At 38.5% G+C, this 27,495-nt stretch overlaps 1 protein-coding gene across 5 annotated transcripts in view; it reads right to left on the bottom strand.

Annotated features, from left to right (window-relative positions):
* Positions 1-27,495, bottom strand: part of FHIP1A (FHF complex subunit HOOK interacting protein 1A) — a 258,783-nt gene that overhangs the window by 100,134 nt on the left and 131,154 nt on the right. For all 5 annotated transcript variants that reach the window (XM_034959259.3, XM_055111917.2, XM_055111918.2 and 2 more), the window contains one exon: positions 4,138-4,364. In XM_034959259.3, coding sequence (XP_034815150.1) covers positions 4,138-4,242 — 105 coding nt within the window. In that variant the 5' untranslated portion in view covers positions 4,243-4,364. The remainder of the gene's footprint in view (positions 1-4,137; positions 4,365-27,495) is intronic.

Here is a 27,495-nt window from a genome sequence, read left to right as displayed (position 1 = left end):
CACTGCACTCCAGTGCAACATAGAGAGACTCTCTCTCTAAAAATATAAGTAATTAAATTAAAAGGTGGTTGGTGTAAGAGTGATAGAATACTCAGGTTAATGCTTGAACATGGGGTGGGAGCATGAAAGAGGGCAGGGAAGGTTTCTTAGAGCAAATGATCCCTCAAATGAGGCCTGTAGAAGGACAGGCATTTAACCAGTGGGAGGAATATTTCAGGCAGAAAGAAGAAGGAGTGCCTAAGGCACAGAGGGATGAAACAGCATGATGGACGCTGCCAGGAGAGGGGGTGGCTAGGAACCCCAAGCAACTTTGCATTTTTGGAGATTAAATGAGAGGCAGAGAGTAACAGAAGCCAGGACATAACAAATTCTGTATGTCATCCTGGGCTGTAGGTGGCCAGATGCCACTGGAAGGTTCAACCAGAGGAATGAATCAGACAGATCTGGGTTTGAGATTCATTGCTCTGGCAACTTATAGCATAAAATGGCATTTCAGAAGGTGACAGGAAGTCAGGGGCTACTTTCTACAGCCCAGACTCTTCAGTGTCACTATTTGGAATGCAACCATTCCTGAAAGTCTACTCTAGAATGATTCTGGGGATGCCATGAGATCACTGGACCCAGAAACAGTTGGGAACCTCAAGTGCACCACTGGGCCATTTAAGGTCTCTCCCCTGGCAACTCCCCAGAATCACAGACTGCTTGGATGATGGCTGGTTGTATAACTAGCTGCCTCTGACAGGCTCTAAGGTATAAGTGGGCAAGCAGATCTCCTCCATCAATGTTTGCTTTTTAACTCAAGCTCTGGAAAAGAAGCTATTAACAAATAGCAGAACAGAACCTGTCAAATACAAGTTAATTATGTTGAATTTATACTTAAGTCTCCTAACATACAGAACTTGGGATACCACAGGCTTTCGTTGCCTTCATTTTTTTCCTTTTTTTTTTTTTAAAGACATTGTCTTGCTCTGTCACCCAGGCTGGAGTGCAGTGGCGCAATTTCGGCTCACTGCAACCTCCACCTCCTGGGTTCAAGTGATTCTCCTGCCTCAGCCTCCTGAGTAGCTGGGATTACAGGCACCCGCCACCATGCCCGGCTAATTTTTGTATTTTTAGTAGAGATGGGGTTTCTCTATGTTGCAGGTTGGTCTCAAACTCCTGACCTCATCATGTGCCCGCCTCATCCTTCCAAAGTGCTGGGATTATAGGCGTGAGCCACAGCACCCGGCCAACACTTTTTGCTAATTTAACTTTTAAAAAAGCATTACACTGGGCAGGTAACAGACACCCGGGCAAATAAAATGCTTCCCAGCTTTGTCTATGCCTCATTCCCTACCAGCCTTACAGGTTTTTCTTGGGTTGCCTCAGGTGAACCCAGGGGCTGCAGTCACAGTAGGCCTAGGAGCTTATGTCAAACTTGAGCTCTTTTCCCAATCCTCTGCAACTGCTCTTCACCCACCCCAGCCCAACAACTCACAGCCAAGAGCTAACGTATGAAACTCCAAAACAACAAATAAGTAGCATTCATTCCCCCCAACTGAAGATCTCATTCCTTATCTTACTCTTGGTCCCACATCTCTGCCTGGCTCTGATTTTTTTGCCTCCCCCTCTTTTATATGTACCATCCAAAAAAGCTGAAATTGAGCATTTGTTTCTAGTATCCATTCTCTGAAATATTATTTTCCTGTCTGTCATCAAAATCTTCCTTTTCCATAGCCAACGTAGCAAAATCTCACTTTCTCCATTCCCAGGCCATTTCCAGCCATAATAGCCCCTTCTCTTGACTTAATTCCTGTAATCATGGTTATTCATTTTGTAATAATGTATCTTGCATTGTCATCTGAATTAGCTTATACATTTTTTAAAGCCCAGACCAAGGCTTATACATTCTCAAGTCCCACCTGTGATGCCTACAGCGACATGCCTGGAGTGTGTGCTCAGTAAATCTCCATTGAACAATAACACTTTTACACTCATATAGATTTCTTCAACCAGCATTTTCATTCATAAAGATAACAGAAAGGCCCTCAAGAGCCTCTGTAGGCAGAGACTGAGAGCATTTTCCGGATTTATTTAAAAGGAAACATTAAGCCTAAAAAAAGGTTAAAAACACCTGCCTAAAGGTAAAGAAATGGCTGAGCCAACAGTAAGACCATGAGTGTCTCAACTTTATAAAAGAAAATATTTAACAACTAAACAGTATCCCCTATGACAAAGTTATCCTTACCTTCAACTCAAGACTTGTCTGCACTGAGAGTACTATGTATCTGTACTGTGCTTCAGAGAACCCAAAATGTGCAATAATACTGAAGTCATTTGTATTGTTATGGAAATGAATAATATGATTCTGGGACCAATCGTCTTTCAACAATGTGACACAATGTACTGACACATTCCTCATATTTGGAGAAAGCCTGCCTGGGACAGAATCTGACAGGGCAGATGACCCACCTATATATAATCAAGAAGTTGATGATATATCATGTCTTTGGAAAGTGGCACAGAATACTAAATGGATCATATCACAGTTACCCCAGCAGAAATGATTATAATCAAAGGTATTATGCGCAAACGAATAAACAAAATGGGCTGGGAGCGAAGATTACGTAGTAAGATAGACTTCCTAAGCCTAATGAAATGACTGGAGCTGAAAATGTTCTCAGTTAAAAACATATGATTATGCACTAATAGATTTTTTAAATAAGCACAAATAAATAAATTAGTAATCATACAGACACTAATATACAAATGTATAATGTACGTTTTAAACACAAAACAGAAATTTGTAAAAGGTAAAGAGAGAAACAGACCTTCTAAAATATTCTTCCTACACCCAATGAACTACTGGGCTTATTCCTTAGGATTCACCACCTCGCCTTGGAGATACTGCTTTAAAATATTTATAAAAGTGCAAAGCCAAAGGTTATTACTCTAATTATCTGGAAAACTCCTAAATTACTTTCTTCCCTTAACTAAAGCATATGTGCCCTAATGTCCATAGCAAATCCATTAAAATTCTAATGGTAAAAAGTCAGAGAATGCACAAAAAATCGGAGAAGGTTTATACTAGATAGTAACAAGAAGCTACAAAGTATAAACGGCTCAGAAGCAGAATTGATTTTGCTTGGTCTTGATCTAAACTGTGTCCCCTATAATTGCTGTGATTTACAGGCTCAGTGCTTTAACCAGTGTGCTGTTTCCGGCCACAAGAAGGAACTGGGTAGTCATTAAAAAACTGTCACATAAATAGCCACTTACCAGCTCACCTGGGGAGTGCAATGTTGGGCAAGCAGTAAAGAATGACAATTTTATTTATTTTACTATGTGTAAACTCCCTAAGGAAAGGGGCGGGATAGTAAATTTTCTGAACATTCAACCCTTAATTATTCACACAGCAGATCAGAGGAGTCAAAGTAAATAATCAAAAAAAATTTTATAAAAACTTTGTAATGAAGACATATATTCAGGTATACTCAGGCGTTTTTCATTAAATTACACAGGGACCACCAGCCCCAAAATGGTAGAGCACAGAGATCAAACACATGAGCTTTGGAGTCAAGGCACCAAAGCCTAAGTAACGGGCTTAGTAACTTACTAGTTGTATAACCTTAAGCAAGTTATTTAACCTCGGTAATTTTCTATTCCCTCTTCTGTAAAATGAGGAAACTAACATTAGCTACCTTACAGGTTTGTGGAGAAGATTAAATGACATAAGGCATTTGAAGTACTCAACAGAGTACTTGGTAAATGTTTAATAAATGTGTATTTTAGTATTATTAGAGCTTAAGAACTGGACGGAAATCAGCAGGGAAGAGAGAGAGAGAGGATGTAATTACGGTCAAGTATATTGCAAAGCGATATAAAAGTCACTTTAAAGAACAACTGCTGTTCTTCTAAAAATATCCAAGTAACATGCATGTACCCTAATTGCTTTTGTGAAAACCATGGCTTTCGACCAGATACCTATTCTAGGAAAGCAAGAAGAAAAAGTTACTTTTCTTCCTATCTGAAAGAGTTTCCCTCCCTGTGTTTCTAGCAATCTAGTTACCTATCACAGAGGTAGAAAACCCTGATTCAGTGTGATGGAGGCCCCTGGGGTTACTGAGACCAGCAAAAAAAGTGGAATTCATACATTACCTGTGCCCAGTGGTTTTTAAATACAATCATGCATGTTTCTGGGTCAACTCCCTGTAGGCTCACAGCCTGCTGGAGTTTGCTTTCTGTCGAAACCGATGACATCATAAGCCTTCATAAATCAATGCTTCTAAGTCATATTTAATTTTCATTAAAATTTGGTAAGCAGTCACTAACTTTCAAGTTTGAGAAATGTAACTTCTTCACATTTCATTGTCACCTTCCAAAACCTGTAATGGCAATAACAAAAAAATGAATTTTATTATGTTCTTAAATTAAATAGGAAACTGACTATTAAATTTAAATCAAAGCTTAGACATTCTCAAAGTCCAACACAGAAAAAAATCTACAAAACAGGTATTATACTCAATCTAAAGGCTCTCCTGTTTTCTCCTACTTTGCTACTAAAAATACAAAATAATAATGCTAGCTAAGATACATGAGTAAATGAAACAATTATTTATTGGGTTTCTTCTCTCCACTACAACCAGCCACAACCCCCAAAAATTACTATTCTAAAGCACTCAAGCTCAAGTCTAGTTCCTAGAATCAAGTAAGAAACTATTAGGTTGGTGCAAAAGTAATTGCGGTTTTTGCCATTACTTTCAAGGGCAAAAACCGCAATTATTTTTGCACCAAACTATTATGATACCAGTGTTTGCAGAGTTTAAAAACACCCAGTAACAGGAAAACCATGAGTTAACAGCAAGAGAAATAAACGGCTTGATGCAACTTGGGGGAGGTGTTATAAAACAGCACGCAGATTCCTGGGTCTAATTTGATTGAATATTTTTTTAAATCAATGGCTGTCAGAATTGAAAGGATTCTCAATCATTTTGTGGCTATAAACTAGGTTAAAGTTTCTAGCTTTTCTGAAAAATAATGGAATTCCAAGTAACCTTGACAAATCAGAGATAGAAATGATCCATCAAAAACAAGATAGTGTTTATTAGGTGTGAGTGCAAGGTAGCACACTTACAAATGAAAAATGAAACATGGAAAAAATACAAAGAAATCCTGACTACCAGACAGCAAATAGGGGAAAAAAGAAATTGAGGTCATAGAGTGTACGGTGAATATGATCCATTTGTGTGGCACTGACAAAAGCAGTAAGGCAGTGGTATTGTCTCACTAGTTTGATCAGCCCATAAAAGGACTGGGTATAATTCAAAATATTATTTTTTTTCATGTACAGATTGGGAAGAGTTCAGAAAAAAGTAATTACAATTACCAGAACCCTGGAAAACAAAAGCCATAATAAAAGTTTGTAGACTTGTAATGTCAAAAGAAAACAGGGGGTAGCCATTATCAACACAGTAATAGGAAGGGTATTACAAGGAGAACACCGATCGGCTATTCCTCCCTACTAACAGTAAGATGGGAGAAAGTGGGCTTCAGAGGAGACTCAGGGGTTAAGTTCCTTGTGGGGAGTAGAATTAGACACTGGAAAATAGTTTAGGAGTATTTAAAACAAGCACTTCTGTTAGTAGGAGGGCAACCATTCAACATGAAAAGGTCTTAGAAAGAATTTTTGGGACATAAGAACAGAACACTTGTAAGCATAGTACTGAGGAAAGAAACATTTTTGAAAAAGAATGGAGGAGGGTTAAGGTATATAGAAAGGACGACCTGTTAGAAGACGTACACAAATCACATACTCCAGGAAAACTGCCTGTGTGTTTCTTCTATAGCTGTATTTTATTATGAAAATTGAATTCCCCAAACTAAAATTCCAAATACTACAAACTTGTTTTCAGTGGACACTGTCCAGTGGCAACCATAGCCCTTTGCTACTATTGGGTCCATCTGGTGTTTCAAACATCAAGAGTGGCTATCCCACATTTGCAGGGTACGCATTCTCCCGTCCCCACAGTCCCTGCCACTCCCTGTGATCTTACTGCCAGAACCTTCACCTCATTCAGGTTACCTCACTAGCCCTTATAAACATTTACGTTTACAGCCTTGTTTTAAATGATAAGAGATAAAACAAGATTCTGAATCAACTTCCTTGTTATTCTACACACTACATTTCTGTGAAAATGTCAAGGCCTTTCATTTAGGTTACATAATGATCATAACGAAGAAAATCAAAGTTTTGGGTTATCCCAGAGATCGAAAAGCTACAAGACTCAGGTCTTTCCAGCTCCAGAATTCAAAGATTCTTCTTCAAAGGTATGAAAGGGACATACATCATGCCAATTGCTTCTAAATCAAAAACAGAAAGATATGCTAAGATCCTTCAAGTTAGTTTTCAGAAGGAATTTACATGCAATCTTCTCAGAAACGGTGAGAATGCAGTATAGACAGGATAAATAGCCAATGTCATGAGCTTACTAGTTTGCTGTTGTTGTTGTTTGTTGGTTGTTGTTGTTGTTTTATTAGAGACAGGGTCTCAATCCGTCACCCAGGCTGGAGTGCAGAAGCCATCATAGCTCACTGCAGCCTTGAACTCCTGGGCACAAGCAATCCTCCCGCCTCAGCCTCCCAACTAGCTGGGACTACAGGCATGTGCCACCACACCTGTCCAATTTTTTTTTATTTTTTGTACAGACAGGGTCTCCCTATGTTGCCCAGGCTGGTCTCGAACTCCTGAGCTCAAGCAATCCTCCCGTTTTGGCTTCCCAAAGGGCTACGATTACAGGCATGAGCCACCATGCCCAGCACAAGTTAGTTTTGATAGAAATAGAATATAAATCTCTATATTCCCAGTCCAATGTTAAAACTCCCAAGAGAAGAACAGAGGACAGAATGGAGGCAAAAGCTGTAAGTAGGTAAAGCAGCTGCAGTCACTAAAATGTGAGTCTGTCATGAATATGGCATCATCAGACGTTTCTCCTTTCTTTCCCTCTGCACTCTTCAGTCTAAGGTACGTGATGTCAAAAATGTTTCAAGTAAACCTTGCCACTCTTGGCACACATCCAGTCTGTTCTTCCCGTAAAGACACACACGCACATTGACTCAAATTTCATGCCTGAGAGAGAGCTCTACAAACCATTTAGATGCCAAGGAGTGATTTTTTTTTTTTATCTTTCTTCAAAAAAACCACCAACACAAAAAAAATACTCAAAGAACTCTGCAACAGTGGGTACATGTAGGTGTGTGGTGTGGTTGAGTTTTTTGGTTGTGGTAATGGGCAAGAAAGAGATGAGCTGTCAAAATATATACACAATAGCTTGATATTTCAGCATAAATTCTACACTGCAAAGACAGAACTGACTATAGACATTATTGAGTGGCCATATTTATATCTCATTAATATTATATATAAAAATACTTTCCATCAATAAGGAAAGAAAAATTATATTAAATATTGTTAGAGACAGGGATAACTGGCCAAAGAATTATATCTATTTTTATTTGCTGTTTTTCAAAAATATATTTATTTGACGATGCAAAAAGCAAAACATATGCTTCCACCTTACAGAATTATAAAATATATCATATAATCATAAAAGCTCAGATTCTAGCCATCTAAATCACACCTCTTTTCCAATGTAAAAATTTCTTCACTTTTTCCAGTGTAAAAACTTCATTCCCAGATAGACATCTTACCCAACTTCAGACTATTTGGACAGCTACAATAATTAGAAAAGCTAAAAATATGTCAAAATCGCATTTTCTCCTGAACTTTCAATAACTATATTTTGATATATCCCTTTCTCACTATCAGACTAAACTTAAATTATAAACATCTTGGCATTTAAATATTATCTCATACAATCCTTCAATTCTTTTATCTATTTAAATAAATACCCTCTAATGATGAACTATTTTTAAAAATTCTTAAGGGAAAGAAATGGAATGGCCACCTTAAGGGGAGACGGAGCCAGAGGAACATTTTTATTGAAGGAAAAGTGATTATATTGGCAGGCCTAATGGGAATGAACCAATGAACATGGATAATTTGAAGATACAAGAAAAAAATTTTTGATGGAGCAAAAGGAGCAGAAGAAAGGTGAGATCAAGAACACAGGCAGGAGAGTGCTAGAGATAAAAGGGAGGCAAAGCCAAGTCTTTCACAGTGAGTTTCCAAACCAAAACCACTACCTTATACTTGATGGGAAGCACAGCTGCTCCCTTCCTACCCCTCCTTCTTCATCCCTCCTGATATTACTCTGGTTGGTTTGTGGAAATGGCTAGAGAATATAGGTAGATTTAAAGTAGGGAACAAAGGGTAATGGCTAAGAGTTGTTGGCTCAGTCCAAGCCTGAAAGTCTAAAAATTTAAAGTCCCAACCTGGGAACCTGAGCTTTGAGCTAGGAGGCAGGGACCCAAAACTCTAGTTCTAGCTCTAACCAGCTGTGAAACCTTGAGTGAAAAATGGGACTCTTCTTTTGGAATGTCACTTAAGTAAGCAGTTACAACTAAAGCAGGATTTCTTAGGTCTCTTACAGCTTGAGTCATTATTTTATGTACTTTATCACAACTGTTATACCAATTGGAGAGGGGTAATCAGATAATCATTAAAGAAGGATGATGGCCTTTGTACAAAAATCTTTATAAGAAATCTAGTTGCAGATAGGATTCTTTTTACTACTAAGGCATATTTGACTTAAGGAACGTACAGCACAGGAATCAGCCACAGTAAATATAATTCCATGGTTGAGGTTTTGTTTGTTTATTTCCTGAGCAACTGCCAATAGAAAAATTCCTTGTTTGAGAATGTACTTTGGAATGCCCTGAATTGGCTGCTACTAAATACATTAAAAATACATAAAAAGTCTATTACTGTAAATGTGCTTATCATGTAAAATTCCATCTAAGGATGAAGACTCATCAAATATTGGGAACACCTTAAGAGAGGTGAACCTTGTGCCCTCAATTATAACTAATAGCAGTATTGAGGAGGGTGTTTCATTTTGGGTCAAATTACCTCAGACAACCTCTTCTTAGAGCCTCATAAAATCCTATTAAACCTAAATCCTCCCTGTGCTCTAATCTTCTGGCCCAGTTCTCTTTTCTCTCTCACCACAATATCACAGGGCAATGCTGGACTGCGAAAAATAAAGCAAGCATCTAATAGCCCCCTATTCTTCTGGACCTTGTGCTTAAGCCTCCCTCAACTTGCCATAGTTTAACTCCAGCTCATTCACTGTAAAACGTCCATCATTTCAGTAAATCAGAATCTTATTTCATTCCACCAACTTCTAGGTCACCAGTTAACACACAAAATGTGCACAAAGAAAATTCGGTCAATACACACATTCCAAATGGTTTCCAGCTTTGGAAAATACATGCTTCAAAACAGTAACAAGATACCTAAAACTTAATAATCCCACGAAACAATCCTACTTCGTTTTACACCTTAATTTCACAAGAACAGGCTACCAACTATGTCATACCCAAGTGCCATGCAACTGACTGATGAGCAGAATAAATGTGAAAAGAAAAATTAAAATATTCAAATTCCTATCTGAAATTTGTTTTTGGACTTAATTTTAAAGCTATTTAAGAAACTAAGTAGATCAATTATACCTCGATAAAGCTTAAAATTAAAAAAAAATTTAAAGAAGAAACTAAATCCCTATAGGCAAGGATTTAGAATGTAAAAATCATGTATTTTGAAATTTATAGCAAGTATTGAGACATCAGCTCATTGGCGATTGAACAGAAAAGTTTCTTATACACATAGGGTGATTTGTTGAAACCTAAAAATTGGACCATTCTTGGGGAAAGTCTCCCCACCAACCCAACTGATCACTGTACTCTTGATAGTATACACCATCCTTTCACATCACTATTTTGTTGAAAGCTATTAAGAAACAACTTGTTTAAGATTCTTGCCACAAAACCCTAAAAGTTGACTAAGGTAAACGCAGAAAAAAATGATCTGACAAGTTCTATAGGGTAGAACTTGAAAGGCGAGACTTGAAGTAGATGCTCTGAATCTTTCTAAGAAGAACCCACTCACTTCATAAAGTTATATTCAAAAAATGTTCCTGGAAAAAAACGGAAATGTAAGTTTTTGTCTTGGTCATGTTCTTCGGAAGAGTAGGTGCCTTTGGCAAGTGATGCTGTTTAGTCTAATACCTGTATCTACAGTTTTATCAATCAGAATTAGTTCCCCACCCAGTGCTTTAAATCCCTTCATGTGAACATGTGCAGCTTTGCAACCTGTAGTGTTATCCAGATGATGTGATGCTTACCTTTTGAAACGTGAAAACCAATCTTTCAAAAAGGTTCTTTATCCACATGATATAAAAGTACTAAGTGTAATTAGTGAAATAACAATAAAATTCCATATACATCCATGAATCTCATAAACTGTGGTCATATTTTTCTGAAGAGAGGTGGCTGTAGTTTTCAGCCAATTCTATAAAGGGTCCATGAGGTGCCCCGCTTCAATAAAGTTTAAAACCCACTTTAAAGATGCATTCATGGTAAAACCATTGAGAATCGAGTCCCAAAACAGGCTAATAGCCAGTTCACATTCTAATGGTATTACTGAAGATGTAGTTGTGGAATTTTGTGACTTCTGTGATAACAAAAAGTTCTGCTATGAACACAGCAGAAGTAAAAAGAACTCATCTCATGAAAGTCACACAGATATCATGGAGTCTGACTCAGACTATCAAGTCAGAGTCAGACACATTCTCTTAGCCACCAATAACTCTCTATCTATAGCTACTAATTACACTAGTACCTTGCAGCATTGTTTAAATGGTAAATGATTGAAAAGACCCTACATATCCATCAATACTGGTTTGGTTATATAAACGACGGTACTTCCATGTAATGGAATACTATGTTACAATTATAAAAAAGATACAGCTCTTAATGTACTGATAGGATAAGGCTGCCAAAATATATACAGAACAGCAAGTATAGTATGCCACCATTTGTGTAAGAAGAAAAGCAATGTATTAGCCCATATGATTGTAGATGCATAGAAGATTTCTAAGAAGATACAAAAGAACTCTTAAGGTGGCTGAGTCAGCACAGGGCAGTGGGGGCTGGGGGACAGCTGAAGAAGGAAGACTCACTTTTCAAACTGTACCGTCTTTGACTTTTTGAACTTTGTACCATATTTATGTACTACTTAGCAAAAACATTTTTTATTTAACAAAATAAAAGCAAAAGAACAACTTAAATAAAAGGAAAAGGACTTGCTATGTCTACCATAAGTATAGCAATGACAACATATTTGAAGTCTCTTCTGAGTCTCAATATGAAAGGAAAGTACCTGCACGATGAGTATAGCCTGATGGGTATGAGTAGGGATAAAATAGTAGCTTAATACAATATGCTATTTGACTCCATCATAATGACTACCAAATGTCTGAAAGATATTTAACAGAAAACATACAAAGGAAAACCAACTACATCTGTACCTAGAAGAGTTGTTAACTTCCAATGGAATAAATATATACAAAAATAACATATCAGGAAAATGTAAATAATTCACAGAAGAGTGGTAGTCTTATTTTTAGAAGCACTTTTTAAGTGGTTGTCTTAATATTATTGTTGCACAATACTCAGTGAATTAAATTTATGCAATTTACCTTCAGTCTAAGTGATTAGCTCTAGGAATTTGTAAAATTAATCTTCTGCCAAAGTTTTTGTCAGTCTAGATCAGTGGTTCCCCAAATGTGGTCTGAGGGACCCTAGGGTTCCCCAAAACCCTTTCAGGGAGCCTCAATGGTTCTCAACAATTTTTTCTAGGACCTCTTTTTAAGGAACAACGAAATCGGTCAAAGTAAATGTAGCTCACTACGAAGATTTCTCATATCCAGAAAAGCTTCCTGCACTCAGCTTACTGTAACTTCACTTAAGCAGTTTGACCACTATTCACTGCAACATTTTTTCTGTTTGTTTTTTTTTTGTTTTTTTGTTTTTTTGTTTTGAGACAGGATGTTGCTCTGTTATCAGGCTGGAGTACAGTGACGCATCTCGGTTCACTGCAACCCCCGCCTCCTGGGTTCAAGCGATTCTCATGCCTCAGCCTCTAAGTAGCTGGGAATACAGGCGTGCACCACCACACCTGGCTAATTTTTGTATTTTTAGTAGAGACACGGTTTCACTATGTTGGCCAAGCTGGTCTCGAACTCCTAAGCTCTAGTGATCTGCCCGCCTCAGCCTCCCAAGGTGCTTGGATTACAGGTATGTGCCACTGCGCCTGGCTACACCACAACTCTTAAATTGGCTTTTCTTATGAGATTGTTTTTCTACTCGTACAAAACCTATTCTCTCCAACTAAGATTTATTCTGAAAACTAAATATCATTATGCACCTGTAAATAAGTTTCTTAAACTTCCTCTTTAAAACATTGCACTCATTAACAGCAGATCTAACTGCTTTGAAGCTTTCGTTTTGTCCCAAGCATCATTTTGTGAAATTCTGACAAGATTGTTTACCCCTGAATAAAGCAGTACTGTATCTCACTCAACAAAGAATACATTCTCAATGTCTCTCCCTTATACATAGAACAACATACACTGTAGCACACGCACATACACGTGTAAGTCTAGCCCAGCATATAGATGTAAATAATAATCAATAGTTGTTGCCTTTTCAGAGACCCTACAATAGAAAAAGCCTCGTGTCACCTTCAATTAGCAAAGGGTAAAGGAGGCTGTAATTTCTGCTTGGAGGTCCAGAATTTAGGCTTATCATGCTGTACTTCCAAGAAATAAAAGTAAAAGCTGAAACAACTTATACTGAGCAACTTCTCTGCCACAGCAAAGATAGCTTATTGACTGGATGGCCGCCACCCCTCCAAGCAGAGAAGCTGTCTCTATGGGGAGGAATGCATTAATTTATCCATAAGCCTCCAGAAGCAAGTGGGTAGATCACAACTCTCCCATATTCTGCTTCAATTCATCTACATTTTCCTCTAGAGTGACTGGCATAGACTTGAATGGTTTCAGGCTATCTATGCTTCTTTAATTAAAAGTCTTCTCCACTAAATTAGCATGTGTGTATCAATGTCTTTTGCACAGGGGGAAAAAAGAGAAAGCAAAAGCAAGAAAAGAAAAATCAAAGACTATTCTAAATTAAGTTTTGCTTCAGATAGATTTTGCATTTGGTGGTATTTCTCCCTAGAGTTGGTGCTTCAGGTAGAAAACAATGAGCAAGAATAGACAAGGTTCCTACTTCCCCCTTGAAAGCATCCTGCACTTTGGAGTTAATTGACTTCTAAAATCAAAGGAGTTGTGAAGAGAGTATGGAAGCAAAACAGGAACCTAGATAGTTCCTTTCATGTAAAAATTATTTTATATGTTATTAACACATACATTCACAATAATTCACTTCCATTCTATGCATTAGGGAATTACCAAAAATTGATTATCTGACCCAATACTATCAGAGTGAAATTGCAATATATGGGGACTAGATTCTGATGTTACTGAATAAGGCAAAACATGAAAATACCAAAAATTACCAGCTAACATCCCTTAGCGAGGCATTTGTTGGAAACCAACACATTTTTTTTTTCTCATTAAGTTGGACAAAACAGCTGAATATCCAACAAAGCAGCAGGCACTTGGGGTCAGGATGTACAAAAAATAATATATGTCTTCAAATGCAAGAACTACTTTCAGCACAGTGAGATACCCACACTATGAGAGGCTGGTGGAAACAGTAGGTATACATCTATAATTCCTGAAGAATAAACTCAAAATTATCCTAACCTTGCAAATGATTGTCTTCCCTCTCTCCATCTCTCCCTTTCAATCTCTGGTTTTAAGGGGGCAGATAATGCCAAGAACATATACAATGAATGAAATGACTATACAAAACTAGAGCTCTCTTCAGAATAACTACCCTGGAGGGGCTTCACAAACGTTACTAATTATACACTGAAATCTGCACGGAGTTCCAAGTAAATTATATTTCCTGCTTTCATAGAAAAGGAATGTAATACAGGTAAGCCATCCAAGAGACAACTCAAGTAAAATTAAAGACAGACTTTTCCATTAAGTAAACATGTCTGTGTTTCTAAAATGTTTTGAAAACCACAAATATAGCACACAAACACTGCTAATTAGAATTCAGTAATAAACATCATCCTCTGCAGAAAGAATTTTCAAAAGTGAGGGAAAGGATGATGATAGAATAGAAACCAAACAAATACAAGCATTTGGATTTTAGGTAGACCTGATCATACTAATATTAATAACTATATAATGAACTGGTAAGGAAATTAGCAGCAGTAACTTCCAGCTCTCCCATATAACTTGCTCCTTTCTAGAGAACTTTCAGCTTTAAAAATCTGACCATATTTAGTTCTGAAGGCTCCCAAAAATATGCATATTACAATTAAAGTACACTTAAAATATGAGAGTATTTACCTTAGCACTAGAGAATCGTTCACATTTATACACTGTTTACTGAGAGAATAAAATTATTCTCTCCAAAAAGCTACCACAACCTTTTCTATTATTTGTTCTGAGAATGTAAACCTTAGAGTAAGAAAAAAATAAAAGGGACGCTATGGTGCTTGAATTAAATATTTTATGTGATTATATCACAATGACATCTTCTTTAGTCTAACATAATCAGTATTCTATATTTGTTACTTGCACAAAACCATAATTACTCGTTGATTTGATCAAAATTACTAGCTGACTTGAGCAATTCAGTCAGCCAGCCAGCCTTCAGGGTAATTAGTCAAATCAACAGTCTATCAAAGTGACTAATATATCTCTGAATCATGGGTTAAACTACCTACAACATCAAGGCAATTCTTAGATTTGTTCCAAAACCTCAGTTCATCTTGTTTAACTCCATAGGTTATTTTTCTCATAATTTAATTTGCTCTGTACACAGTTGAGAGTTTTTCCTCCCCTTCAAGGAAGAAAATAAAAGTGACAATAAAAACCTTTTAAGAACTTTCTTATTTCAAAAAAGTAAAATAAAAAAGTACAGAATTCAATGAAATCGGATACTCTTGTTTCAAAAAATAAGAGGAGGAGGAGAGTTGTTTTTGTTATTGTGTAAGTGGGGGCATAGTCAAGGAGAAAGAAACAAAAATGGATTCTTACCAATCAAACCACTTCACAGTGCCTCAAATTCCATTAAAGGCCACAATTCTGTTGATTTGATGCCAGATGCCTCTAAAATGTTCTTACCCAAGAAAAGTATGTTTTTTGAAAGAACAAGGAAAGCAATACATTTAAAGGCTAGAGAAAATTTTCTTCCATTTACTTGGGTCAGTGTAACATCCATCATACAGAGACACAAACACCTTACAGAATAAAAGATCAGAGGAGCTACACTAGTAGAAGATCAAAGAGCCAATGCCTCTGGGGGAATCAAACAAGTAACTGCCTGAACAGAGCCCCCTGTGATTTCTCTCATAAATCTAGCTTCTGTGATTGGGGGGAGAACCACAAAGCAGAACATGCTATCCCAAAAAAGTGATTAAAAAATAATTAATTCCAGTTTGGCTCTCTCTCTCTGGAGAAAGAATCTTTTCAAAGTCATTAAGTAGAATAACTATATAATGGAAGTCTTAAAAAAGCAAAAATGTTTGAATTATCTACGCACACTAACTACAAGGCATATGAAATTACCATATATATTCAGTCTAATAGCAAACCAGAAGAAATGAAAACATATTTAGTAAATGGTTGCAAAAGTATAAAAAGAAACTGGATGCTTTTAACAGAAGCCCTCAGATTTAATTCCACCTGCGTGGGCTAGAAGGGAGCACTCTGTCCATCCCTGTCACATGTGCAGTTAAAAGAACAAGTTGTCATTAAAATTGAAGGGTGTAAAATTCACAGTAGAAATAGAACATGTCCAAAAATTTTCAGCATCCCAAAACCTTTGGCTACCAACATCAAAAACACTACGCTGAACAAAGTGCCTACTAAGTACCTGCCTTAAACCTGCCTATTAATATCTTTCTCCTCTAAACCTTTTAGTTTAACTACATCTCCCTATGGTGATGTAGTTTCTGCTTTCTGCTGTGATTATTTCAGAACCAGAGTCTGGTCTCCTTGAAGGTAGGGATCACATTTTTATGTTATTCATGTATTGATTTAGTAAGCATTTAATCCAAGAGCCCAAGATGTGCAGTGTGGGAATGTGAATAAAATCTAGTCCCAGGCATCAGGGAATAAGCAGCTTACTATGGAGAGGTGTTTGCATCAGCAGATAACAGTAACAGCCACCAGAGAGAAAAGCCACTGCTTATTGGGCACTTACTCTGTGCCAGGCACCACACTAAACTGTCTATTCAATTCTTACAACCACCCACTGAGGTAGGGCGTCATCCCCATTTACAGATGAAGAAACTGAAGCCTAGAGAAAAGTGACTGGTCACATGGGTAGTAAGAAGAAAAGTCAGAGGACTGGGAGGACTGGATGGGAGCCAAGAGTCAATGGGCAGCTGTGATCATAAGAGGGGGTTAGGAATGGCTTTACCAGGAAGGAGCTCCTGCATAAATACCTTGCTTGCATAGGAATAGATCCGAGGGTGATACAAAGAAGCAATTCACCTAAGCAAATAAAAAGAGTGCTGATAAAAACATGATGTGATTTCCTGCAGTTCAGTCTCTAATGAAACCTCTACATTTGTTTTTTGTTTGTTTGTTTGTTTGCTTGGACATAAGGTCAACAGAACAGTGTCTTGGAATTTTCACCTATCACATATCCAACTTTCAGAGAGATTAAAAGATTGGAAATAGGCAAAACAATGACTTGAAGAAGCTGTAACAACTGGTTTACTAGTCATTGCTACCACCACAATGTATCACTCAAACAGTCTAGAAACTTGGCATTTCAGCCACTACAGATATTCCATTTCCCTGGTTAAGTCAAGTCTAGCTATACAAATCAATTCCAACTGGTTAGTAATTCTAATACATGATAGAAATATAAACAAAACTGATTATCCTACCAGTTAAAAGAAAAAAACACTAAATATTAATCACTTAAAGTATCTCAATTAATTACTTCATTCTAAAGGAAAGGATACATTAACTGTATTGAGAGATAAATCACCCAAAATGCAGACTCAAAACATTTTTGTTTCTTCCCTTTCATATGGCAGATACTGATCAATAATACAAGGAATACCCACAAATTCAGTTGTATATATTCCCTGTTTTTATACAATTTAAATTAGCAAATTAAGATTTAATTATATGTACTTTTCTTGTAATTGTTTATGAAATATAAAACCATGTGATATTATAAATAAAAATGCAGGTCATTAATCATTGACCTTCATATTAAATCTCCCACTGTGGATCAGATTCTGCAATTTGACTCCTGGCTTTAGAAAATTTCTGTAGATCATGTTCATCTTCTCCATGCAGCATACTCCCAGATTTTTCCTCAAATAATTATAATACAAAGCACATTCCTGTATGTGCAATTTAAAGATCTGTGGCTTAGCCAGGTTTGGAATTAAACACTAGAACAAATCACATCATGAATCAAATAAATTGTGTAAGAAAGGTGGTTCTATTTTTACAGGGTTATGTACCAAACCTCCTTAACATAAACACACACATACACACACACCCGGGAGAAATGGATCTGTTAACAGATTACATCTTTTTGTTTTTGCTTTTGTATTTTCTTTTTTTTTTTTAATTATACTTTAAGTTCTAGGGTACATGTGCACAATGTGCAGGTTTGTTACATATGTATACATGTGCCGTGTTGGTTTGCTGCACCCATTAATTCGTCATTTACATTAGGTATTTCTCCTAATGCTATCCCTCCCCCATCCTCCCACCCCACGACAGGCCCCGGGGTGTGATGTTCCCCACCCTGTGTCCAAGTGTTCTCATTGTTCAATTCCCACCTATGAGTGAGAAATGCGGTATTTGGTTTTCTATCCTTGTGATAGTTTGCTCAGAATGATGGTTTCCAGCTTCATCCATGTCCCTGCAAAGAACAAGAATTCATCCTTTTTTATGGCTGCATAGTATTCCATGGTGTATATGTGCCACATTTTCTTAATCCAGTCTATCATTGATGGATATTTGGGTTGGTTCCAAGTCTTTGCTATTGTGAATAGTGCCACAATAAACATATATGTGCATGTGACTTTATAGTAGCATGATTTATAATACTTTGGGTATATACCCAGTAAAGGGATTGCTGGGTCAAATGGTATTTCTACTTCTAGATCCCTGAGGAATCGCCACACTGTCTTCCACAATGGTCGAACTAGTTTACAGTCCCACCAACAGTGTAAAAGCATTCCTATTTTTCCACATCCTCTCCAGCACCTGTTATTTCCTGACTTTTTAATGATCGCCATTCTAACTGGTGTGAGATGGTATCTTACGTGGTTTTGATTTGCATTTCTCAGATGACCAGTGATGATGAGCATTTTTTCATTTGTTTTTTGGCTGCATAAATGTCTTCTTTTGAAAAGTGTCTGTTCATATCCTTCTCCCACCTTTTGATGGGGTTGTTTTTTTCTTGTAAATTTGTTTGAGTTCTTTGTAGATTCTGGATATTAGCCCTTTGTTAGATGGGTAGATTGCAAAAATTTTCTCCCATTCTGTAGGTTGCCTGTTCACTCTGATGGTAGTTTCTTTTGCTGTGCAGAAGCTCTTTAGTTTAATTAGATCCCATTTGTCAATTTTGTCTTTTGTTGCCATTGCTTTTGGTGTTTTAGACATGAAGTCCTTGCCCATGCCTATGTCCTGAATGGTATTGCCTAGGTTTTCTTCTAGGGCTTTTATGGTTTTAGATCTAATATTTAAGTCTTTAATCCATCTTGAATTAATTTTTGTATAAGGTGTAAGGAAGGGATCCAGTTTCAGCTTTCTACATATGGCTAGCCAGTTTTCCCAGCACCATTTATTAAATAGGGAATCCTTTCCCCATTTCTTGCTTTTGTCAGGTTTGTCAAAGATCAGATGGTTGTAGATGTGTGGTGTTATTTCTGAGGGTTCTGTTCTATTCCATTGGTCTATATCTCTGTTTTGGTACCAGTACCATGCTGTTTTGGTTACTGTAGCCTTATAGTATAGTTTGAAGTCAGGTAGTGTGATGCCTCCAGCTTTGTTCTTTTGGCTTAGGATTGTCTTGGCAATGCAGGCTCTTTTTTGGTTCCATATGAACTTTAAAGTAGTTTTTTCCTATTCTGTGAAGAAAGTCATTGGTATCTTGATAGGGATGGCAGTGAATCTTAGTTATACTTGTACAATTACCTATCTACCTTAACACTATGTTCATCACACAGAGATTATCTGATGACCTTTTGTCCACTTCCCCTACCCTTTTACTAAATTTCAAGCTTTAATAGCACTGTAATGGATGCTCTCAGGTTCCCCTAAATCCCTCCAGGACCAAAAAGTTTATTCTTCCAGCTGCCAGGAGTGCTGTTGGCTGTCAGCCCTCTCCAGAATTTTCCCTCTGCCAAAGACAGCTGCTTTGCCCATGATTAAGCCCTCCCCCTTAAGGGCAGTTCATATCCATGACTAAAGGAGGATGTTGCCCCCATCCCCAATTCAGGACAACTCTGAGGGAGTCAACCCAGTTTCAGAGCTTCCTGTAGGGTCAGCCTAGGCCTTAGAAAGGACTTGATGGTTGTCCAACATCATCCTCTGCACAGTCCTGCTTCTCTCCCTGACAGGTGCTGATTCAGAGAACATACCCTAACAAACTCCTGCATGCAAATCTCCACCTCAGAGTCTGCATCCCAGGATGTCAAGCAACTAGAACCACCAGTATCCATCAACTAAGAAACTACATATCTAAGGTTATTAAAGACACTTAGAGAGAGGGAAAATATTAGTTTTTTAAATTCAGAAATCTTTTAAATGGTACAAGCCTTCAAACCAAGAAAGAATATTACCTTTGCTAGGCAAACTAACAAAAACACACCAAAGCTGTTTCAGTAAGTTCAATCAATATTTTCTAATATTCCATCTTTAATAGTTCTAAATGACCCCAAACCAATCTTAAGAATTAACACAAAAACTGGCTTTTACTCTACGTACTGAATTACCATTTTAAAACTATTTATCCTTCATGCGAGGCTACTAGGTAATTTGGCTAATTTAAAAATACACACACAGGGGTTCGGGGGGAGGTGCGGATGGCTAATGGGTACAAAAAATAGAAAGAATGAATAAGACCTACTCTTTGATAGCGTAGTAGGGGTGATTACAGTCAATAATAACTTAATTGTGCATTTTAAAATCAGAGTACAATTGGATAGTTTGTAACATGAAGGATGAATGTTAGAGGGATGGATACCCCATTATCTATTATGTGATTATTTTACATTGCATGCCTGTAACAAAACAGCTCATGTACCCCATAAATACATACACCTACTATGTACCCACAAAAATTAAAAATAAAAAACTTAAAAATATAAACAGGCAAACAAATAAATACCAACAACCTGGAGAACAAGAAAAATCATCCTGTCACTCACTTGTTCTTTCAAAAATAAACCCTTTTTAAAGATTTTTCAAGTCTTCTGATTACAAAAGGTAGAAAGTAAGGGAGAAAAGAGAAGGAAGGAGAAATTTTCCCCTTTACTTTAACACATACTCATCTCTCTTTCAAAGACTACAGGCTAGTCTTTTTTAAGCTACATTTAAAAAGAACATGTGTCCCATACTACATGTATTTTTAAGGAAACTTACCAGAAAGGGGTCCCGATCCAGATCCCAAGAGAGGGCTCTTGGATCTCATGCAAGAATTCAAGGTGAGTCCATAGAGTAAAGTGTAAGCAAGTTTATTAAGAAAGTAAAGGAATAAAGAATGGCTACTCCATAGGCAGAGCAGCCCTGAGGGTGGCCAATTGACCATTTTTATGCTTATTTTTTGATTACATACTAAACAAAAGGTGGATTATTCATGAGTTTCCTGGGAAAGGCATGGGTAATTCCCAGAGCTGAGGGTTCCTCCCCTTTTCTCACCATATAGGGTAACTTTTTTTTTTTTTTTTTTTTTTTTAGACAGTCTCACTCTGTCGCCCAGGCTGGAGCGCAGTGGTGTGATCTTGGCTCACTGCAACCTCCACCTCCCAGGTTCAAGCAATTCTCCAGCCTCAGCCTCCCAATGTTAAATATAGTGAACCCCAAGTTTCTCTTCAAAGAATCAGTATGTCAGTATGTTCAGCTCTCTTATTCTTTGATTCTCCATTTTAAACTTCCTGGTTCTCTTTGCCCACTTGATTCTAGTTTCACTAAACAACTTTCCCACCAGTCCGAATCAGTAGTTCACATCTGTTCCCCTGATTACCTGCTCTGTCCTGACTCATCCCAGTCACCTGCTGTGACCTAAGTCACCTTTAGTTACCTGTTCCTAACTGTCCTTCCTGCCAAACTACTCACCCCGCCACTCTGGCTCATACCCCTGCCCTCTTTAAAATAGCCAATCGTAATTAGTTTAGACTGTGCAGTCCAACCCTAGCCAATAGGGGAACGACACAACAGTAGAGGGTACCTGCATCAGGAATAAGAACTCCTGCCCCTCCCCGTCCAGGTGTGCTCTCACCATTGTTCCATCTGCGAGGGGCACCCTTTCTGCAGAAAGTAAATGTTGCCTTGCTGAGAAAATTAAATTTATGTTCAAGTGCTATTTCTTTACAGCACCGGGGAACAAGTATTTTGCATTTCTAACACCAAGTAGCTGGGATTACAGGCGTGTGCCACCACGCCTGGCTAATTTTTGCATTTTTAGTAGAGATGGGATGGTGCCATGTTGGCCAGGCTGGTCTCAAACTCCTGACCTCAGGTGATCTATCCACCTCAGCCTCCCAAAGTGCTAGGATTACAGACATGAGCCACTGTGCCTGGCCATATAGGGTAAGTTTCTGACATTGCCATTTCATTTGCAAACTGTCATGGTGCTGATGGGAGTGTAGCAGTGAGGACCACCAGAGGTCACTTTCATTGCCATCTTGGTTTTGGTCTTGGTTTTGGTGGGTTTTAGCTGGCTTTTTCACTGCAACCTGTTTTATCAGCAAGGTCTTTATGACCTATAACTTGTGCTGACCTCCTATCTTATCCTGTGACTTAGAATGCCTAACTTACTAGAAATGCAGCCCAGCAGGTCTCAGCCTTATTTTACCCAGCCCCTATTCAAAATGGAGTCACTCTGGTTCAAAGGCCTCTGATAAAACTGTTTCCATGGAATTAGCCCACTTATTACATATTACTCTGATATTTCCAAAGCAGTTACCTATTTTGGTGTAGCACCAACAACACTAGACCAGGGGTTTGAATTCCTGGGTCCCAGTGCTGGTGCTGGCATGAACCTGTGGCATCTAGTGATAAGAGTCCACTAGATTATTAATTAAAGGCATTGAGTGGTTAGTCATGGAGACCCAGATTCAAGCACAAGTTATATCACTTAGTAGCCATGTAACCTTCAGCAGGACATTAAACCACTCTAAGCTTAAAGCCTCATCTGTAAAATAGAGGTGATCATGATGGTGCCTACCTCATGGGACTACAGGGGAGATTCAAAGTGACACTGCAGATAAGTGCTCACCACAATCTTTTTTTTTTTTCTTTTTCTTTTGAGAGGGAGTCTCACTCTGTGGCCCAGGCTGGAGTGCAGTGGTGCAATTTCTGCTCACTGCAACCTCTACCTCCCAGGTTCAAATGATTCTCCTGCCTCAGCTTCCCGAGTAGCTGGGATTACAAGCACCTGCCACCATGCCCAGCTAATTTTTATGTTTTTGGTAGAGACAAGGTTTCGCCATGTTGGCCAGGCTGGTCTCAAACTCCTGAACTCAGGTGATCCGCCCACCTTGGCCTCCAAAAGTGCTGGGATTACAGGCATGAGCCACTGCGCCCGGCCCAGCACAGAGTCCTTCTCACTGCAAATACTAACAAAAGTGAGCCATTACTATGAGCTATCTTTCCATGTGTGCCTACCAGAATCCAAGAGCTTTGGGGAGGAGTGGTGCTTCACATATTTTAAAAAATGGTGAATATTAAAACTCTCTAAGGTGTCAATTCACTGCTTTTTATCAAATTTATATTCTGGATTTCCACAGAAGGTTTTTTTGGGGGAAAAAAAGAGTGTTTAAGAAAGTTCTAAGAACATTAGACTAGATGATCTTATAGCTTAAGCCTTACCTTTCTGTGAGCCTATGGCCTCTCTGCGGGGTGGCTCTTCTCTTGGAGCTACCATTTACACACTAAAATAGAGAAGTGTGTCTTGACTGTTTCAGACATACCTTCTTTCTAACATACCACCAGCACTGTATCTGCAGGTACTTCTGCCACTGCTCACACATACAGGATGCAATTGATGGCCTACAGTCCTTTATGACAACTCTTCAGGGGACAAGATACAGCCAATCAAGGGTACCACTGCACAAAAGCATGTCACACTATTCTCTCCTGGTTTCCGAGTAGCAGTAATCCACTCTAATCAGAATTGCCAACCTAGAGAAAAAACTGCCATGCAGTTTTCAAACTAAGGAACAAGTAGCAAGGCAGGGGGTGGCGGGTGCTGCTGGAACTGATGAAGTGGGGACCAAGGAGAATGTCTTTGTGATTGGAACCTGAGACCTTCAATCTCCCCCTACCTCTTGAGGCCAGCCCACCTGAAGAAACAAGATTTAGGCTCTAAAGTAGCAGAAAACATTTTTTGAGATAAAGACTCTGTTATTAAACCTAAATATTCTCATGGTTCTCCTTCTTTAACATGTTGCGTGTGTATGTCCACATTAACAGTTAAGCCAAATATTGAATCCCCACTTTCCCATTTCCAGATCCAATCACAGTAGGCATATTCTTCAGTCCTGGGTAACTGAGATTTCTCACTCCTCAGGTCTCAGCCTAGATGTCTCCACTACTAGGAAGAATTCCCAGAAGAACTTGTCTTTTTGCTCCTCAAGACTATAAACTCTGTGAAAGCAAGGTCTACATTTTGTTCACTGCTATATCCCCAATACCTTACACAATGAATATCACATAGCAGTCTGTATCAGTGAGAGTTCTCCAGACAGACAGATAGATAGATGAGAGAGTATTTACCAGGGGAATTAGCTCACGCAATTATGGAGGCCAAGAAGTCCCACAGGAGTCCATCTGCAAGCTGGAGACCTTGGATGCCGGTAGTGTGGCTCAGTCCAAGTCCGAAAGCCTCAGAACCAGGAAAGCCAATGTTATAATTCTTAGTCTAAGGCCAAAGGCCTGAGAACCTGAGAGTGAGGTAGTGGGGGCTGCTGCTATAAATCCGGGAGTCCAAAGGCTGAAGAACCTGGAGTCTGATGTCAAAGGGCAGGAAAAGAAGAGTGTCTCAGCTTCAGGAGAGAGAGAGAGACAGAGAGAGGAAATCACCTTTTCTCTGCCTTTTCTGTCTACCTGGGTCGCCAGCAGATTGGATGTTCCATGCCCACACTCAGGGCAGATGTACCCCACTGGTCTGTCCATCCACCCACATACTGATCTCCTCTGGGAACACCGCACAGACACACCCAGAAGTGACACTTTACTATCTAGGTATCTCTTAATCCAGTCAAGTTGACACTTACAATTAACCATCACATGGGCCCTTAAGAAATATTTGAATGAATAAAGTTTCTCATCCAAAAGCATAATAAACAGCATAACAGCATTCAGGCATTCACCTTTCCCTGAAGGTGAGACATTTTTCAAAGCAGGTTTCTTTTTCAATTTTTTTAATAGGGAAATTTTAATTCAAAATAATTCTTATAATCAACTAGTTACATCCTTTGTTCTTTGTTAAGGACAGGAGGAGGGAGGGAGATAGGTTATTCTGAAAACTAAGAAGGATAAGAAGGCCGGGGGCGGTGGCTCACACCTGTAATCCCAGCACTTTGGGAGGCCGAGGCCGGTGGATCACGAGGTCAGGAGATCGAGACCATCCTGGCTAACATGGTGAAACCCCATCTCTACTAAAAATACAAAAAATTAGCCAGGCGTGGCCGTGGGCACCTGTAGTCCCAGCTACTCAGGAGGCTGAGGCAGGAGAATTGCTTGAACCCGGGAGGCAGAGGTTGCAGTGAGCCAAGATCATGCCATTGCATTCCAGCCTGGGAGATAGAGCGAGACCCTGTCTCAAAAAAAAAAAAAAAAAAAAAAAAAAAAGAAGAAGGATAAGGAAATATTTTGCCTTGGAAATTTTAGTCAATCTTATTAGCAATATGGGTGGATATGAATTTAACATGTATGTTCTGCCTTGAAACTACTAGCTTTTTTATGGCTTAATTAACACAATATCAAAGAAAGATTAAACTGCAAAAAGTCATTGCATTTACTTTTCATTCCACATTATCAATACGTAGAAATATTAATCCATGCTACCCATACCTTTCTGGGAAACCAACTGCTCTTTGGGAAAATGCAAAAATAGTGAGGGCAGTGAGGACTTCCACACTTTTTGTTTTTAGACAGAGTCCCACTGTGTTGCCCAGGCTGGAGTGCAGTGGCATGATCACAGCTCACTAAAGCTTTGCCCTCCAGGGCTCAATTGGTCCTCCCACCTCAGCCTCTCCAAGTAGCTTTGCAGGTGCACACTACCACACCTGGCTAATTTTTGTATTTTTTTGTAGATAGGGGGTCTCCCTATGTTACCCAGGCTGGTCTCAAACACCTGGGCTCAAGACAAACTCCTGCCTCAGCCTCCCAACTTCCACACCTCTGAACCTGCAGAGCAAGGCTGTATTAAGATGACAGCTCAGAGAACTGGTTCCAGAGGCAAGATTAAGTCAAGCTGAGCCAGCTTCCATGGATTTCCTTTTCTCAATACCATGGCAGAAGAGGGGAAAGGCCACACAGCCAGACATTGCAACTACCACCTAAACCCATAACCCCTAAGAATCCTATTTCCAAGCACAAAGCACTAAACAGCATCACAGAGTCTGAGGTCTCAGTCTGTGAGGGACAGGCCATATTTCAGTTCCCCATCTTCACACTCCCTCCAGTTGATCTTAAACAGTGGCACCTGGGAAGCTCTAAGCAGGAAAAGGAGAAATTAAATAATGACAAAGTTGGACTGTTTGGTGAGGTTAATCAGTATTCCTGTATCTTAGACCCAAAGTCTTGAAAACATTGATTATTTTGGTATATGGTCATAAGCTGCACCTCCAAGTTTGGGCAGCTATGTCTCACTGTAAGTGAAGCCAGATCAGGGTCAATGGGTTAAGGTAAGTGAAAAGCAATGTGACATAGTGAAAACAATCAGAGCTTGAAAACAAGAAACATAATACTTATTCTGCTCCCAACCAGCTATACAAACTTGGACAGTTACTTCACTACTCTGTGTCTCACTTTATCTTCAAAATATGGAGCTTTAGTAAATGATTTTGTCCCGTGTCCTCCAGTTTCTGAATCTTAGAATTCTACAAATCCCACCACATCACTATTGAAAATTAACCAAATAAGTACTCATGGAGTACCATGTGCTTATTACCCTAAGCACTTTGGTTCAACGCAATTTGAGCCATGACACTTGCCCTAGATCATCTATCACATTAGCAAAGATGCATCAAAATTTTCACAATCAATCAGTGCCTTGAAACACCCTAGAGTTTTCCACTACAGAAGTAATAAATAGATACAACCTACTGAAAGGCAATTTTGCAAACATACCAGAAGTCTTTTTTAAGCCACAATCTTTGATCCATTTAATTGTAGAAATGTTTCTAGTTATAAAAAATTAGAAGGAAACAAATGTCCACTACAGACAGTCTAAATAACAAATTAAATTGTTTGCATTCATTATAATGGTGACTTAGAATATTTAATGACAGGCAAATGCTCACACTATAATATTAAGCAAAAAAAGCAAGATGCAAAATTATATACATGGTATGATAATAATTATGTATAATGTGTGTATGTACAATGCCCTATATTGTGAAAGATATATGTATAATATTTACAAATAAGTTTAGGAACACAGATAACCTGTGAATAGTAGTTATCTCCAGGTGTATTGTATGCTATTCTTTGGTGTCTCCATATTCCAAATTCTCTATTATAGCATTCAATAATTATAATCAAAGAATTTTTTCATATATATACAGGACTGCAGGATACAAAACAATGAAGGCTTTAGCTTTTCTATGCCTATTAAATGCATTAGGAGTTCAGAAAGCCATCCCTATGGGCTGGCGGTGAGGGGCTAAGCACACAGTTTTGGAGGGGGTTCACTTTACAGCATGTTTATCATACAAGGAGAATTTAGGTTTATAGTACAGTGCTTAAGAGCACAGACTCTAGAGCTGGATTTCCTAGGTTCAAATCTTAGCCCTGCCACATCTGCTGGATGAGGTTAAGCAAGTGACTCCACCTCTGTGCCTCAGTTTTCTCATCTATAAAATGGGGTACCAGTTCTTTCTTCATGGAGTTATTGTAAGAGCTAAACAAATTCACATAGGGAAGAGTTTCAGAACAGTGTCTATCTGACACATAGTAGCAATACATAAGTGCTAACATAATT

Source organism: Pan paniscus, chromosome 3 (assembly GCF_029289425.2).
Source record: "Pan paniscus chromosome 3, NHGRI_mPanPan1-v2.0_pri, whole genome shotgun sequence".
In the NCBI taxonomy this organism is placed as follows: domain Eukaryota; kingdom Metazoa; phylum Chordata; class Mammalia; order Primates; family Hominidae; genus Pan; species Pan paniscus.
Note: the sequence above shows the minus strand (reverse complement) of the source record. Positions and strands in the feature narration are given on the sequence as shown.